Raw genomic sequence first — 18,375 nt, forward strand, 5'->3', positions numbered from 1 at the left:
CAGTGCTTCGCCTGAGGCCCACCTGAAGATGTTACCTAGTAGGGTGACGAAACGCCTGGAAATGAACCTTCCAGCTCAGCAAGCAAACCTACATCCAAAATGATTGTATCATGTTCAGCACCATTCATGATCCCTCAGATACTGATGCAGTCCATGCTCAGATGCAATAAGACTTGGACAATATCCAGGCTTGGAATGACAAGTGGCAAAGAAAGTCACGCCACATAAATGCCATGCAATGGCCACCTCCGATGAAAAATAAGCTAACCACTGTCCCTTGACATTCAAGGGTGTTACTATCACTGAATTCTTCACTATCAACATTCATGGGGTTACCTTTGACCAGAAACTAGACTCGCCATATAAATACAGTGGCTACAAGAGCAAGATGGAAGCTAGCAATACTGCCATGAGTACCTCACTTCCTGACTCTGCAAAGCCTGTCCATCGGTCAGGAGTGTGATGGAATATTCCTCAGTTGCCTGGATGGGTGCAGCTCCAATAACACTCAAGAACCTTCATACCATCCAAGACAAAACAGCCGCTTGATTGACCACCATATCGACACGCATCCACTCCCTTCACCATCAACACTGAGTAGCAGCAGTGTATACTATCTACAAGATGCTTTATAGAAATTCACTGAAGATCCTTAGATAGCACCTTCCAAACCTACAAGCACTACTATCTAGAAGAACATGTGTAGCAGATACATGGGACACCACCACTTCCAAATTCCAAGCCACTCACCATTCTGACTTGGAAATATGTTGCCATTCCTTCATAGTGACTGGGTCAAAATCCTGGAATTCCCTCCCTAAGGACATTATGGGTCAACCTATAGCACGTAGACTGCAGTGATTCAAGAAGGTAGCTCACCACTACCTTCGCAAGGGCAACTAGGGACGTGTAATAAATGCTGGCCCTAGCAGTGATGCCCATGTCCCACGAGTGAATGAAAAAAATCACTTGCATTTCTTGTTCAAAATATTTAAGTGGATGTGAAAAATATTTAACTAAAAACCAAATATTGCATATATATTTCTTACAACAATATTTTATGGATGTTAGTGAAAAATAACTTGAGTGGAACTGTTTGAAAATTATTCAGAAGTACTCATATTCTTAAAGATTGAACAGAGGACTTTCTAATCAGTCAGAATAAAAGATGGATAAAAATTTGAACCTGCAAGCTGTCGCACAGCCTCTTAATTTTTTTCTTTAGTTCCTCATTCTCTTTCATCAGCTCATCTTTCTCAGTTTGTAATTTGTTTTGAACTCGTTGCTTTTTCTGAAGTTCTCCATTTAAATTCTCTATTTCGGCTGCTGTAGCCACTTCCTTGCTCTTACATGCCTTCACGCTGTCCTTAGCTGTTGCAAGTTGCTCTGTCAGATCTTCTATACGTGTCTAAAAGCAAAACAAGTAATAACTGTTAAACTGAGGGAAAGTCAAATTGGTACCATGTACTTTGCTACAAATGTGAACGTTGATTTGCTAAGAGCAGAAATAGAAGGGTCCGTCAATACCTGGGGAGAGAACAGATCAGCTAATTCTTCAGGTGCACATACTTCATTGGAAGAATCACAGGTAAACAGTATTTAAAAAGGAACCAAATTAAAGAGGATGGGGCAAGTGCTCATGATGGTGATGTCTCATTCAAATCTCTGTCCTATCAACTTGCAATGGAAGGCACTCTTGTAGCACAGTGGCAGTGTCCTTGGACTGAGAGGTCTGGGTTCAAGTCCCATCTGCTCCAGAGGTGTGGAACAACATATCTGAACAGGTTGATTACAAAAATAAGGTAAACTTAAAAAAGGGAAGTAAAAATATACATGCAAGTACTTGGGAGGAAAACAGGAACTGGTTAAATGGCTGAAATAATAATGGGGAAATTTGGATATTTCTAATAATGTAGAAAAATTGTAGAGTGGCTGGATACAACATTGCATGGAATATACAGAGCACAAACAGGCCATTCAGTCCTAAGTGCTACACATCAGTATTTCGGCTCCATGTGAGGTTCCACCCTTGCCTCTTTCATTTAACCCGATATATGGGATAGATTCATGCAAGATATTTCCCCTGGTTAAGGAATCTTGGGCCGGGGGCACAATTTATTTAGAGACACCTAACGGGCAACTGTTTCACAGAGTGTGGTGCGTGTATGGAATGAGCTGGAGAGGAAGTTGTGGAGGCTGATACAATTACAACATTTAAAAGGCATCTGGATAGGTATATGAATAAGAAGGATTTAGAAGGATATGGGGCCAAATGCTGGCAAATGAGACTAGATTAATGTAGGATATCTGGTCAGCATGGATGAGTTGGATCGAAGGGTCTGTTTCCATTCTGCACAGCTCTATGACTTTAAATTAGGACTGAGATTAGGATGAATCTTGGAGCATGGTGAATCTGTGGAATTCTCTACCCTGAGAGAAATGGAGGCTCAGTCCTTGATCATATTTAAAGTAGAGTCATAAACTCAGAGACATATAACACAGAAACATTCCTTTTGGTCCAACTCATCCTCGCCTAATCCTAACCTGACCTTGTTCTATTTGGCAGCATTTGGCCCATATCTTTTTAAACCTTTCCTATTCGCATACCCATCCAGATGTTTTCAAAATGTTGCCATTATACCCATCTCCACCACTTCTTCTGGCAGCTCATTCCATACACACACCACCCTCTGCATGCAAAAGTTATCCCTCAGGTCTTTTTTCAATCTTTCCTCTCTCACCTTAAACCTATGCCCTCTAGTTTTTGACTCCCCCTCCCTAGGAAAAAGATCTTGGCTATTCACCTTATCCATGCACCTCATGATCTTATAAACCTCGATAAGGTCATCCCTCACCCTCCAAAAAATCCCCAACCTATTCAGCCTTTCCCTTTAGCTCAAACTCTCGAGTAATGGCAACATTCTTGTAAATCTTTTCTGCACCATCTCAAGTTCTAAGGCCAAACAGAATTGTACAGTATTTCAGAAATTGCCTCACTAATGTCCTGTAGAGGTTGATAAATCTTTAATTAACAATGATGTAAGACATTATGGAATAGTATAGTTCGAATGCATTTAATGGTAGAGAATGCATGACTGGTTGAATGGCCTATTCCCATTCCTCTCTTCCCGTCAGAATAACTATGATGCCTTCACTGTGGATGCTCTAAAATGCATCTGGTATTTACCCCCAGTACACTTTGTGTTTGTGAATTCCACATTGCAAACACTTTCAAATTAAAATTCTCTCTCCTCAGTTCCCTATGAAATTTATGAATGTCTGCATTTCATTTATGGCCTATAGTTCTGGTCTGCCTATACACGTGAAATATCTTGTCTGTATCTGTATCTACCCCATCAAAACCTTCCATGATATCAAGGCTTATGGTTTCAGCTGTCAGCCTTCTCTCTTCTACAGAATAGAACTCTAATTGAACGCTGTTCAATTCTTAATGGTCATAATCTCTTAATTCTAACATTATCTCTGTAAATATACTTTGGATTTTCCAGTGTCTCCTTCTATCCCTTTTCTTAAATAAAATAGAGACCAAAATTCTTTCAATTGTTGAGATGTAGTCTACCCAATGTTCTACAAAAGCTAACATAATTATGGCAATTTCCAATTCTATTACTCTGGAAGTGAACCACTAGGTTGTTTGCATTTACTTTAAATGATCTTGTTAACCCCTATCACAATTTTGTGACTTTCATATTGTACCTGACAAATTCTTTTAGATTATTTTAAATACTCATTTTAAGTTTTGCCATTGGATTTAAATGGAAGCAGGGTCAGCTAGTAAAAGTGAGACAGTTCTCAAAGCCCAGAAACTAAATAGAAGATAAAATCGCGAGTACTAGCAGCACATAGCTCTGGTGCAGGATCCGCACCCAAAGTTCCAGCATCTCCCTCTTTGTCGCTCCCGCTCTTTGTCCCTTCCTGCTACCTGGGTATGAGATATCCAACAATATGAACAACTGTTCAGTACTGGTCCTAAATTTTAGTTAATCCAACACAGGAAATCTGTGTCAGAATACACTGAGGTCCGCTTATTCAGTTGTTCAAGCTGCTGGCTTTCCTTGCTGGAAAGCCTCTATTAAAAATACCAAGAAAAATACGCATTCCTCAGTAAATACACAACGAACAAAAAAACTGGTGGGTTTAAACAGGACTCATTTGTTACAGCATGAAAAACAATCAAAAGGAGATTGGTAAAACAGCTCACCAGGATGAATAATAATCATGGGCTGCATTTTTAAAGACTCACCCTCAGTTCTTTAGTTTGCTTATCAACAATTTGCTGCACGTTGAGATGTCCCTCCTTTTGTGCAGCTTGGTTTATAATCTGCTGTTCCGCATGGGATGTCATCTCAGCTCGAAGGTCCAACAGTGCTTTACTCAGAGCCTATAAGTCATAGAATAGGAATCAGAATAGCATGAACCTGATCTTCCTGTAGCTGGTCATTTTAACACAGCTCCTGCTCGCCTGCCCATTTGTCTGTCCTCGGCATGCTGCAGTGGCCCTGTGAACCACAGCACAAACTGGAGGAACAGCATCTCATTTTCAGACTGGGCACTTCACAGCCTTGTGGACTTAACATTGAGTCCAAAACCTTCAAATTGTGAATCAATTCCCATTTCTTCCTTTCCTTTTGGCTTTATTTCTAACATTTTCTGTCACCATGTCCTCTCTCCCTTCCCCCCACTCCAGTGGGACTGTCTATTCTTTCAGGTCTGAAAACTATAGCATTAACTTCACATCAGCTCTGATGAAGAGTCATTCAGACTCGAAACGTTAGCTTGCTCTCTCCACGGGTGCTGCCTGACCTGTTGTGATCGCCAACATTTGCTGGTTTTCGTCAGAGAAAAAGCTTCCGTTTACAACAAAGAGTAATGCCTCCAAATGTTAACCATCTGAACAGCTGACTGTGCCTGAAATCTATAGAACGGTGTAATCGGAAAAATAGTTATCACTTTTAATATTTTATCTGGCATATTTGAAATTGCAAATCGTGAGTTATATTAATTCAAAAAGAGTTAAAATTAAAAAATTAAAAGTTAAATTACATTAAAATTAAGTTACATTAAAAGATTACTTCCAAGTGAGTGGAAACTGCTATGAAGTACAGTGTAAAACACTACAGTAACAGACAATAAGGATTCAATATCCAGGCCAACTCTTTGTTGATATGCATTTTTGCTTTTCTTTTTATTCATTTTTCATTATTACCTTTTGCTGCTTCTCTTTCAAAGCCAGTTGACCTTTTAACCTGTCCACTAAGTTCTTCATGGTAGTGGTGGGTGCCCTTGTATTTGCTTGTTTCTGAGCCTCTAGCTCAGATTGCAAGTACTGCACCTCCTTCTCCATCTGCAGCTGTGTGCACTTCAGGTCATCTAGTTCATTGCATAGCTTCTTTACCTCAGTTGCATGCATCTCTTCCAGACTTGAAATAAAAGGTTGACAGAATGTTTAATGCTCCAATGGAGAAATCCATTGTATTTACAGCACAATCGGTCCAGCTGGTTTGTGCTGGCGTTGGCACTCGACAAGAGCCTTCTTCCACCCTAATTTAGCTCATCCTGTTGATATCCCTTTATTCCTTTCTCCTCAAGATGTTTATCTGGCTTCTGCTTAAGTGTATCAATCCTAAGTGGTTACAGGTTTCACATTCTAAATATACTCTAAGTAATGAATTCTCCTGATGACCCTTTTGGACTTACTAGGGAGTATTTATACAGGACATTCTGCTATAATGTGCATTCCATCAACGTGAACTGGCTGTAACACAAATGACGAATGGTGGTTGGGGGGGGGGAGGGGGGCGCTGTTTCTAAAGTGCAAACATTTAAAACATGCGTTGGCTATAATGCGTTTGCATCGCCAACACTTTAAGAGCCACTTTTATTGCGCGATTTTTATACAGTGTGGGGTTGCTCAAGAACCCAAGCATCAGGTTATAGAAGAACTTCCTGCATTCATGGCCCCTAGGTTTGAATTCCCTTGTGTCATTACTGTTAACGATTTGTCAGTCTATACCACGTGATCATTCTGCTACTCTACCTTACACTCGTTCTTCCCGAGGAATTGGAGACTGATTAAGTTTACACCTTTAGATTGGTGTGAGAATGTGACCAAATCTGAGAAACTTCTGCGGCATAAATTAAAATGCATATATTTCACATTCTCAAGATTGTACAATGCTCAATTTGTTATTTTTTAATTACAGTCACTACGTTTAAAGTCAGAAGCAATAATGTTTGGCAAATGGGGAGTGAAATGTATCAGTTCTTAATCTGGTTGTAGGGAGATCAGGTTTGGAGATTGAATATCCAAGGGTACTCTGCTTCTGAAGGATAGGCAGGAAGGAAAGGAGGTGGAGTATCTTTAATTAGATCAAAGGTGTAGTGAGAAATGATATCAGCAGTGGAGATCAAGACATAGAATCAGTCTGCGTAGAAATAAGAAATAGCAAGGAAAAGAAGACCCTGATGGGAGTAATCGATAGATCCTCAGCAGTACCCTGCAATACGGCAGGGTATAAACTAAGAAATACTGGGAGCTTGTACAAAAGATACAGCAGTAATGTTTGGCGATTTGAATATTCGTATAAACTGGACTAATTGAACTGATAAGGGTCGCCTTGAGGGAAGGTTTTGTGAATGTATGAGAGGTTGTTTCTTGGAGCAAAATTCTGTGCAAACAACCAGGGAGCAAGTTATCCTGGAGTTGATATTGTGTAAGAAGCTGGGATTAGTTAGCAATCTCATAGGAAAGGATTCTCCATAGAAACGTGATCATAGCATGCTAGAATTTAAAATTCAGTTGGACAGCAAGAAACTGGAGACCAAACTGGTGTTCTGGTATTAAACAAAGGTAATTACATTGGCATGAAGACAGATTAAGCCCCGGTGGACTGGGCAGGAAGACTAAAAGATTGGAGAGTTGATGAGCATTGGCAGATATTTAAAGAGATACTCAAACATAGAATAAATACAGTGCAGATAGAGGCCATTTAGCCCACAGAATCTACATAAATCCTTCAAAGAATATCCCATCATAATTGCATTACTCCATATTTACCATCATTAACCCAACTAGCCTACATACTATGGGGCAATTTAGCACAGCCAATCCACCTAACCCGCACATCTTTGGACTTTGGGACAAAACCTGGGGAGAACGTGCAAATTCCATGTAAACAATCACCAAAGCTGGAATATATTCCAGAGAGGAAAAAAGGTTGTAAAGTGGGGACAAACATCCATGGCTAAGCAAGGGATGTTGAAGATAATTTAAATGCAAAAACTGAGGCATACCATATTACAAAGATAAATGGTGCGCAGGTTAATTGGGAAACTTTTAAAGATGATCAGAGAGTTATGGAAAGAAATTATAAAAAGAGCAAAGGTAAATGATGAAAGAAAACCATCAAAAAATACAAAAATTAATAGCAAAAGCTTCTGTAAGTACATACAAAGGAAGACAGCAGCTAAAGTGATCGCTGGACCCTTAGAGGATGAGGCTGCGGAGTTAATCGTGGGGAACACAGAAATGGTAGAGTCACAAAATATTTGATTCAGTTTTCACAGTGGAGAACACTAATACCATTCCAATAGTAGTATATAACGCAGAGGTTATAGAAAGGGGGAACTTACTAAAAATCATCATCAGTAGGGAAAAATTAATGAACAAACTATTGGGACCAAGGGTATCAAGTCCTCAGGGCCTGATGGCCTACATTCTAGAGTCTTAAAGGAAATGGCAAAGAATGTGGATCCACTGGTTCTAATACTCCAAAATTCCCTGCATTTGGAAAAGGTTCCAGTGGATTGGAAAAATACAAATATAACATCCTCATTCAAAAAAAGGAGGGAAGCAAAACATAGGATACTACAGAGTAGTTAGCTTAACGTGTATTTTTGGGAAATTTTTAGAATCCATTACTAAGGAAGTCATAACAAGACATTTTGAAAGTCAAATTTAATCCATCAGAGTCAGCATGGTTTTATGAAGGGTGAATCATGTTTGATTATTTGTTAGAGTTCTTTGAAGATGTGACAAGCAAGGTGGATAATGGGGATCCTGTAAATGTAGTATATCTGGACTTCTAGAAGCATTTTATCAGGTGCCACACAAAAGGTTAATACGTAAGAGTCGATCACATGGGGTTAAAGGTAATTTATTAGTTTGGATAGAGGATTGCTTTACAGAAAGCAGGGAATTAGGATAAATGAGTCTTTTTCTGGTTGTAAGTGGTGGAGCACCACAGGGTTCAGTCCTCAGGCCTCAACTATTTTCAATACATTCATGACTTGGATGCATGGATAGAAAGTATTACAGCCAAACTTACAGACGATACTATAATATGTGGGAAATGAATAAATAAGAAATTTACAAATGAATATGGATAGGTTTGGGTTAATGGGCCAAAATTTGGCAGATGAAGTTTAACATGGATAAGTGTAAGGTTATCTATCTTAATCGGAAGAATAGAAAGGCAATTTATTATCTTATCAAAGAGAAACTTCAGAGTTTTTCAGTGCAGAAGGATCTTGGTGTTATGTCCTAATTGTGAAAAACTAGTATACAGGTACAGCATGTATCAAGGATAGCAAATGGAATTTTGGCATTTATTGTAAAAGGAATAGATCATAAAAGGATACCACACCTGGAGTACTGTGTGAAATTTTCCCTACTTGAGGAGGGATGTAGTTGTATTGTAGGCAGTTTAGAAGAGATTCACTAGATTAATTCCAGAAATGAAGGGGTTGTCATATGAAAAAGACTGAACAGTTTAGGCCTATACTCTCTGGAGTTGAGAAGATTGTGAGGAGATCCAAGTTGAGGTAAATAAGATACTAAAGTAATGACAAAGTAGATACAGAAAGGATAGTTCCTCATGTGGGGTAACCCAGAATCAGAGGTCACAATTTTAAGTTAAGGTGTCGGAGATTTAAAGCAGAGATAAGGAAAAATTACTTCTCTCAAAGGGACAAGAATCCAACGAATCAATACTCCAAAATGCTGTGCTGCTGAAACATTGAGTAAACGGAAGGTGGAGATGGATGGATTTTTAAGCATTAATGGTGAAAGGTTGATGGGATAGATGGAAAATGGAGTTGAGGCTGAGATGAGATCAGTCTGGATTATACTGAGTGGCTCAAGGGGCTGAATTGTCTTCTCCTGCTTCTTGGTCTTATGTTCTTTATGGTGGTGTTAACTGGAAGAATTGACTAAACTAATGACAGGTCTTGTTGCTCTGTTTGCAATGTCACAATGTAATATTTGCGTGTTGCTTTGAATGGCTAACTCTATTCCAAGCTGCTAAATTCAGTATTTCTGTCCCCCATAAATAAATATATGATCCCACCATCTAAGCGCTACTCCCACATTGTTAAGGGTACAATAAGAACCACCAAATTTTGATTTGGTTCAAAAATTATATGACATTTAAAATTAATTTAAAAGCAATTAAACTGGGTGAAAACATATAAGCAAATTACACAATGCCAGAAATGATCATGACAGAGCTCACTTTGCTTTCTCTGCGTTGTGCTCTTTCACTTTCAGCTGATTAATATCTTTCTGTTTCTCTAGTTCCATGGTTGCTCTCTTCAGTTTGTCCACAAGCGCTGACAGTGAGCTGTCCTGCTCTGCCACGGTTTGTTCCAACTCTGCCAGGCGTGCCAAATGCTTGGATGTTGGAACTGGAAGGGATGGTTTCTTCATCAGCTCCTGTTAGAACAACACAAATAATTTATTGTTTTGTTACCGTACTGCCTACATTCTCTTCTTTCTATTACCCAATTACTCTTTTCTGTCTGCGGATGCTGAATGGGTTTGTCAGATTTTTCAGCATTTCAGTTCTTGTTTCAGATTTGCAGCATCTGCACATTTTTAAATAAACAACATTTTCTTTGTTGATAATAGCAGGCTTTATTGCATCATTAGATTCGCAGGATCTGGTCTTTGTGCTACATCTTGCAACATAAGCCTTTAGAATTTAATTATATTTAAATTAAATTGGGTTGACATTTAAAGGATAAAGACTTTCTTGACAGGAAATGGAATTAGCTGGTTGTTTGAGAAGATGCAACATATAGGGTTATGGGGAGGAGGAGTATGGTACTAAATCATCAACTGATGCATGTAAGATGGACCAAATGGTATCAATTTGGCTGGGCTGTGACAAAATTAGAAAACTAATGAATTTGCAACAAATACAAAAATTGCACATGATGAGATTAAAAATATTACATAAACATTTAATAATTCTGGTGATTTTTGAGAAGATTTGTAGCTCAGGTTGAGATTCTAAATGTAAGTTTGCTCGCTGAGCTGGAGAGTTCGTTTTCAGATGTTTTGTCACCATACTAGGTAACATCATCAGCGAGCCTCCAGTGAAGCACTGGTGTTGTGTCCTGCTTTCTGTTTATGGGTCTTGGTTTCTTAAGGTGGGTGATATCATTTCCTGTTCTTTTTCTCAGAGGGTGCTGGATGGGATCCAAATCGATGTGTTTATTGATGGAGTTCTGGTTGGAATGTCAGGCCTCGAGGAATTCTCCTGCATGTCTCTGTTTAGCTTGTCCTAGGATGGATATGTTGTCCAATCAAAGTGGTGTCCTTCTTCATGTGTATGCAAAGATACTAGTGAGAGTGGGTCATGTCTTTTGGTGGCTAGTTGGTGTCCATGTATCCTGGTGCAAAGTGCACCAACATTAAGCAGAAAAAATGAAGGAAACACACTCAATAACATAGGAAAGGAAAGACCTAGAAAGACTCAAAAAATACGAAATCATTGTAATCCTAACTGCAGTCAAAGTGCACATGACCATCATTCTAAACAAAACAGATAACCTTGAAAAAGAGAATTCACTGCCTGCAGATACCAACACTTAACAATAAGTGGTTAACTATAAAACTGAATCACATCCTTAATGAAAAAGCTTCAGAAATCAGGAGAAATAAAAAAGATAGACTTCCAAAAAATGAAACTGGATGGATCCTACACAGCATGCTTCTATGGATTACCCAAAGTACACAGACCAGGAGCACCCCCACCCCCCCAGACACACAGTCTCACTACCTGGAACACCAACATACAGACTAGCCAAGGAATTCCACCGAAAACTAAAACACTCAAGAGAAGACTCCAGCTATTCCATTCACTCCACCCAAGAATTCCTGAACACCATCAAAGACACCAAGATAGAAAAGGATAAAATAATGGTCTCCTTTGATGTTACAGCCCTGTTCACATCCATTAATATCAACCTGGCCAAAGAAACAGTGACTGCACTACTAGAAGAGGTTTCCAGCATCTGCAGTCCTTGTTTTTACCTGAAGACACAAACACCAGTCAGTGCCAACTTCATCAGTAAAGACAACATCTTCAAGCTAGTGGAGCTGTGCCTCACCACCCACTTCACATCCAATGACAAGGCCTACAAACAAATTAACAGAACACCAATGGGATCACCAATAACAGGGTTCCTAGCAGAAGCAGTAATGCAGAGACAGGAACAAGCAGCCCTCCCAACTATCCAACTCAAACTCTGGGTCCGCTACGTGGATGTCACCTTTGTCATTACAAAACAAAACAAATTAGAGGTAACCTACAACTCCATGAACAATATCCTGACTGGCATAAAATTTACAAAAGAGGAGGAAAATGACAACAGACTCACATTCCTAGAAGTGACAGTAGAACGAACAGTTAATGGAGAATTTCAAATCAGCGTCTATAGAAAAACAATACACACAAACCAAATACTTAACTATAGAAGCAATCATCCCAACACCCACAAACAGAGCTCCATCACAACATTATTTCAATGAGTCACAACATACTGCAGCACCCAAGAACTATGAACAGCAGAAGAAAAATATCTATACAGCGCATTCAAGAAGAATGAGTACTCAATAAAGACAGTTCTCCGATTCATCAGCAACAAACCCAAACAAGCAGAAGCAACGCGCCCAGAAACTCTCACCACATTACCTTACATCAAAGGCATCTCTGAAATGATTTCCAGACTACTTAGACCCTTTGACATCATGGTAGCCCAGAAACCAACCAACACAATTAAACAGTGACTAATGAACATAAAGAATCTAATAGAAACAATCAGCAAAATGACTGTCATTTGCAAAATACCATGCAATGACTGTAAAAAAACATCGGAATAACAGGCAGACAACTTCCCACCAGGAAATATGAACACCAACGAGGCACTAAAAGACATGACCCACGATCACTGGTATCCTTGCATACAGACGAAGGAGGACACCACTTTGATTGGGCAACACATCCATCCTAGGACAAGCTAAAAGAGACATGCATGAGAATTCCTCGAGGCCTGACATTCCAACCAGAACTCCATCAATAAACACATCGATATGGATCCCATCTACCACCCTCTGATAAAAAGAACAAGAAATGATATCATCCACCTTAAGAAACCAAGACCCATGAACAGAAAGCGGGAGATAATATCAGCGCTTCACCGGAGGCACACTGACAATGTTACCTAATATGGTGACAAAATCTCTGAAAACAAACCTTCCAGCTCAGCGAGCAAACGTACATCCAGAACTTAGTTATTTTTACAGAAAAAAAGCAATATGAAGGGTTAAACTAACCACTGCAGATTGTTTAAATTTATTTAGTGATGCATCTGCATATGAATCCAATTTCAGGTGCAAGGCTTTAAGATCCTTCTCGTGTTTCTTTGCAATTTCTTCTCGGTCCTGTGAAGTGTTTAAAAAAAAAGGATAAGTAATCTATATGACTTAGTTATCTATGAATTCTTGTTCCTGATTCATAGTCAATAAGGTTTTGGTAAAATAGCAACTAAGTTTGAGTATTTCCAACAAAAACTTGATTCTTCTCTCCTGCTTATCCAACGAACCACAATACTTTTAAATAAGGGAAAGAATGCATTCAGCCCACTGCTTTTCGTTTTGTTAGATTAATGCCATTGCCACATTCTCTCCTCATAACCATGCATCATTTCCTTCATTGAATGCTTATCTCCCCTTGAAAAGGTCTAATGACCTCTTGTTTCAACTACTGCATTAATACTGTGTAAGTAAATATTTCCCAATATCTCTGCACCTACTCTGCAACAATTTAACAGAGAACTCTGCCTCATTGACATCAGGCGGGAACTTTCTTTTCTTGTTCATCGTTTCAAAATTATTCATAATTGTAAGTATGCCTTCTTCTCCAGCAAAAATATTTCCAGTATCTTATTGCTGTCTTAATCACTACAGACCCAAATATCTTCCTAAAATTTTCAAGTACTTAAAAGCCACATTTCTGACTGTTTCTCATCTCTTTCTTAGAGCCTATGTTAAATTGAGATCCCCTCCATCTTCAAGGATCACGGTTAATGTTTCATATATGCAATAAGAGCTTGAGATCACATGGTTACTTGGAAGGTATCATGAAGGCTTCTGTCAGTTTGTCTGCTTTAAGACGCTGTACCATATAGTCACAAAAATAATTTGATGATATTTCAAATTAAAATGAATAGATTGTAAATAAAGGGGAACATTGTTCCTGGCACTGGTTAGAAGAGAGAATGAATTTTAACTAATGTCCTGACCAAAAAATATTCCTCAACAAACATCACCAAAACACATTATCTGGTCATTGCTGTTTGTGGGAGTTTTCTATGTGTAAGTCGGCTGCCACATTTCCTAACTTCAACAGGGACTACACTTCAAAAAGCCTTCTTTGGTTATAAAGCATTTTGGAATGCCAGAGGATGCAAAAAGGTCCATACACAACTGAAAGTTTGCTCTTTCTTACAACAATGTAACTTTCCTTACCTGGTGAGCTCTTGTCAGTAACTGCTGGTACTTTTGTAGGACTTCCTCTTTCTGGTCTAGCCTAGCCTGCAGGTTAGCAATGGTTTGATGAGCTACTTTCAGGGCCTTCCTACTTTCCGTATCATCATCTGTCTTAGTACTAAGGTCCACCATCAGCTTTTCACGCTCAGCCGTAGCTGGTAGTCGAAGTCTGAGCTCATTTATAACTTGGTCTCGGGATAGCACATTCTGTTCTGCCTTCCACAGAGATGCCTCCTTCTCTTTAAGTTTCTGTAAAGAGATTAGTTGAACTAACAAATTGTATTATATTGATAATATCGTGTACTTAAGGATTGCATTTAAAGTTAAAAAGCATCTCAGAAATGGTTTCTAACTGAATCAATTCCAAACTTCCGCCACATTTCTTCAGTTAACATACCCTTATTTTGTTTTGAAAAAGAACAAGCTGTTTTTTGGATGCCCTTTTCACAGCAGTCAGTTATCGAATCTGTGACTTAAAGGTTCAGCATCACAGACGACCACTTTGAATGTGAAATTAAGGTGCTGGAAAAGCAGGTGACAGGTGAGTAGGGGGTAGGGAATCAGGATGCCAGTTAGTTTAGGTGGGAAGAATCTTATGTGAATATTGGAGTATTTAATGCAAGTCGGAATGGGTAGCAATTACCTGGTCTGCTTGGGCGGGAAAGGGATGGGTCAGGTATGGTGGTGAGGAAGCAGAGGTAGGGAGGGTGTCGGGTTCCAGAGGGAGTCAGGTACAAAGGCAGGGGGAGTAGTTGGGTGGTGGCAGGGTATGTGTGTGGTGGTGTTGGGTCCATGGCATAAGAGTTCTGGAGTTGGGTCTCAGGGATAGAAGGGTGTCAGGTGTGGGGGTGCATCAGCCCTTGGTAACTGAGGATGTTGCATCCTCAGCAGACGGTAGTTGGTTATTATGCCATGGTCTGAGGTATAAAGGATCTTGGGCAGGTGTACTGGGTGGGGCAAGAGGGTGGGGGAGCAGGGAGAGGTGAGGTAGGCATTGTGGTTAATTGTGGGGGGGAGGCTTTCAGTTGAATAATCGAATAGTCACTCAGCACCAACATATAACTCCCATCTACACAGCTGAATCAATTACCTGGCCATCGGAAAATCAGCGTGCATTCCACTTCATTTTCTAACTTGTTTTATATTTTTATTTATTTTCTATCACACACAATATACGAAATAAAATGGGAAAACATATAGACAGGCTACTCCAACGTTCAAATCCTATATGCTTACCATCAGCGGCAGCATCTTTTTCCACTTCTGAAAAAACTGACTACACACACCAGCCTACCCTAACCTCACCATGGGTGACTGCTTTATTTGATTTGATTTATTGTTGGCACATGTACCTATATATAATAAAAAAGTTTTGTTTTGCAACAGCACAGGCAGAACATAACAAACAAAGGGATACAGACTGTGGGGTACTTTATTCATGATTTCATTACCTAAGGACTTAGCCTTTCAAATTCCTTCCTCATTAACCTTCTAAATTCCAATCTGCATAAATCCCAACTCATATAGAACTCCCACACTTTCATCCTAGGACAATGCTACACATGCCATTTCCACTGTTTTTCATCAGATGAAATTCAAAATGTTTGTCTCCATCCAGAAAAATTAAGTTGGAGCAAATTTCTGCTTATCCACTATCTTAAGAGATAGTGAAGCGATCAAGGTGTCATCAGCATTCATGTGGAAACTGTTGTGGTGCTCTTGGTGATGTTGTAATGGGACAGCACATAGATGAGAGATAAGAAGGTACCAAGAACAGAACCTTAGGGATCACCAAACTGGGAAGGCAGATGGAAAAGTAAACAAGTTTAGGCAGGGAGTGTCAGAAGGTTGAATCTACAGTCCATGATCTTTCCAATAAAATATTAGCACAATCATTTATTGCATGTCTTATTGACATTTTAAAATTGCAAATTAATGGTTCTCAGCATTTCTTTTACCTCTTCTAGAGTTCTGCAGGTTGCTTGTGTTTCAAGAATTATGAAGACATGCTCTCTGATCTTTTGCAGAGCTACATTTAGCTGCTCTGGAAGTGGTTTATTGGGGTCCGGGATGGAGCCAGTCGCTTCCTCAAACTGTCAGGAATAGAATGTGATGAGTAAACCTAAAAGTACAACACTGTAAGCATTAAAGACAGATTTTACCACATTAGAAGCACATTCTATTGTTCAAATGCTCTACCACAACAGGAATCTGTTGAGATTTTTAAGAAAATAAAGGAAATGTGATGCAGAGGGATCTAGGTTCTACGGTACGAGTCACAAAAGGTTAGCATGCTGTACAGCAAATAATTAAGACGAGGAGAATGCTATCTTTTATTAGAAGAGAAACTATGGATGCTATGCTTTGGTTACACAGAGGATTAGTGAGACCGCATCCTGCGTGCAGTTTTAGTCTCCTTATTGGAGGGAAGATGTAAATGTGTTGGAGGCAATTCAGAGGAAGTTTACTAGATGCTACCAGGAATATTCAGGTTGTGTTATGAGGGAAGGCTGGATATACTCGGCTTGTTTCCACAGAGGTTAGAAGTGTGAGGGAAGGTGATCCCTCCAAATTTGTTGCTGGTTGTGTGGGCCTCTGAGGTCATGCATGGCTGCTATCTTTTAAATCACAAGTCAGCGCTGATCGCCATGTGGGGAAACCCAAAGCAGCTTGCAGCTGAGAAGGAACAGTGGCGAGGAGTGTCTCAAGTGAAATGTAGAATATCCTGAATGGTCCTGGGTTCCTGACAAAGTGGACATGAAAAGGAAGTTTCCTTTTGTGATTGAGTCCAGAACTCGCAGGCACTGTTTAAAAACTAGGGCTTTTCCTTTCAGACACAGATGAGTTTTTTCTCTCTCTCTCAGAGGTAAATTCATTTGGAACTCTGCTTCTCAGGGCCATGGAGGCGGGATCATTGAATTTTTTTAAGGTGGAGATTCTTATTAGGCAAGGGCGTCAAAGGCTATTGGAGGTAGTTGGGAATTCTAAAGGCAAACTGATCAGTCATGATCTTGTTGAATGGCAGAGTAGACTCAAGAAGCCAAATGGCCTTCCTCTTCTCCTAATTCATAATGTACGTTCCTATGTGAACAACAGATTTGGCACTGCCCTTTATACACAAAATTACGAACAGCTTTGATAGAGTAAATGGGAGGAATGTTTCAATTGCTCACAGAGTCATTAACTAGTGGAGACAGATTTCAAAGTAATTCTCAAAAGAATGAGAGGAGGATGAAAATTTGTTTTAAGTAGCAAGCCATTATGATCCATAATTCACTGACTGCTAGAGTGGTGTTACCAGCTGCAATAGCAACTTTCAAAAGGAAAGGGGCATTTTCTTGGAAAAGAAACTTTGCAGGACTATGAGGGAAGAGCAGAAGAGTGCAACTAGTGTTTCAAAGACACACCAGGGTATAGTATGCCAAATGGCATCCTGTGCTGTTTCATTCTAAGGTCTATCCTGAGTAATGTCACTGGAAATTACATTAAAATGTTATCCTCTCACTTACAGAATATTTTGACCTGATTAATTGAAGAAGTCATTGCAATTTTCACCTTATCCTAAAATTTACATGCATCGTCTATAAGCCAAAGAACATATCCACCTTTTGAGCTGCACTCAGTATTTCGTTATGTTGATGTTCATACATATCCAACTGATGTTGTAGTTCTAACTCTCTGCGATCCCATGCTATCTGCCGCTCTTCATGGAGCTGTTGGAATTGGGTAAAGAAAGCAAATGGTCAAACTATGTAACAGGTTTCCTAAGAAGTTGGTGAAAGCAGTTAGTATTGATTCATTTAAATGAAATTAGCTTAAATTAAAAAAAACAGCATTCTGAGATATCTTATGAGTAATTTGAGCTATGAATGCAGCCTCCTTGGGAAAAACAGACGACTTTGAACCTGTGGTTCCCAAATTCTTCACTACCGTCAGGGTATTATTGGGTTCGTGCCTGGACCTGTTGTGGACTAACTGCCAGCAATCGTTGAGATTATGTACAATTGTAACTGGCAAGTGAAACAGACGGATGAAGTGATCTTTGTGGTCTAACAATGCAAATGATTATCACGGACTGATGATGCTCACCTTGTTTTGTTGAACCGTCTCTTCTTCTAGATTGTTGATGGTGTGCTCCAGATCAGTTATTACATTGTTTAAGTAAGTTATTTCTTCTTTTTGCTTGTTTATACATCGATTTGTTTTGAGATCTTGGAGACGGAGCTCTTCAATTTTTTTGTGCCATTCAATTACCTGTTGAAAATAAAGTGAACATAATGGCACAGGCAAGTTATGATAATTAAAACTGGAAAAACATGCAAAATCAACAGTTTGAAAACACCATTGCTTAAATTGGCATTTGTACAAATTGTCAGCCAATTTGTCAAATGTGCAACTCCTCAAACAAACTCAGTGCATTAACACTAACAACTACAACAGAATTTACTCAATTTGCACCTGGTATCAACTTCTCCCTATAAATTCCCATGTTGTTAATTAGAATGGAAACTCCCTAAGTT

At 39.3% G+C, this 18,375-nt stretch overlaps 1 protein-coding gene across 8 annotated transcripts in view; it reads right to left on the bottom strand.

The window, feature by feature from the left end:
- cep290 (centrosomal protein 290) overlaps positions 1 to 18,375 on the bottom strand; it is a 138,059-nt gene that overhangs the window by 38,627 nt on the left and 81,057 nt on the right. For all 8 annotated transcript variants that reach the window (XM_072551810.1, XM_072551808.1, XM_072551811.1 and 5 more), the window contains 9 exons: positions 17,945 to 18,109; positions 17,461 to 17,568; positions 15,814 to 15,948; positions 13,835 to 14,104; positions 12,641 to 12,748; positions 9,534 to 9,733; positions 5,228 to 5,441; positions 4,265 to 4,402; positions 1,187 to 1,408 (listed from right to left, as the gene is read on the bottom strand). In XM_072551810.1, coding sequence (XP_072407911.1) covers positions 1,187 to 1,408; positions 4,265 to 4,402; positions 5,228 to 5,441; positions 9,534 to 9,733; positions 12,641 to 12,748; positions 13,835 to 14,104; positions 15,814 to 15,948; positions 17,461 to 17,568; positions 17,945 to 18,109 — 1,560 coding nt within the window. The remainder of the gene's footprint in view (positions 1 to 1,186; positions 1,409 to 4,264; positions 4,403 to 5,227; positions 5,442 to 9,533; positions 9,734 to 12,640; positions 12,749 to 13,834; positions 14,105 to 15,813; positions 15,949 to 17,460; positions 17,569 to 17,944; positions 18,110 to 18,375) is intronic.

This window comes from Chiloscyllium punctatum, chromosome 32, assembly GCF_047496795.1.
Source record: "Chiloscyllium punctatum isolate Juve2018m chromosome 32, sChiPun1.3, whole genome shotgun sequence".
Lineage (NCBI taxonomy): Eukaryota > Metazoa > Chordata > Chondrichthyes > Orectolobiformes > Hemiscylliidae > Chiloscyllium > Chiloscyllium punctatum.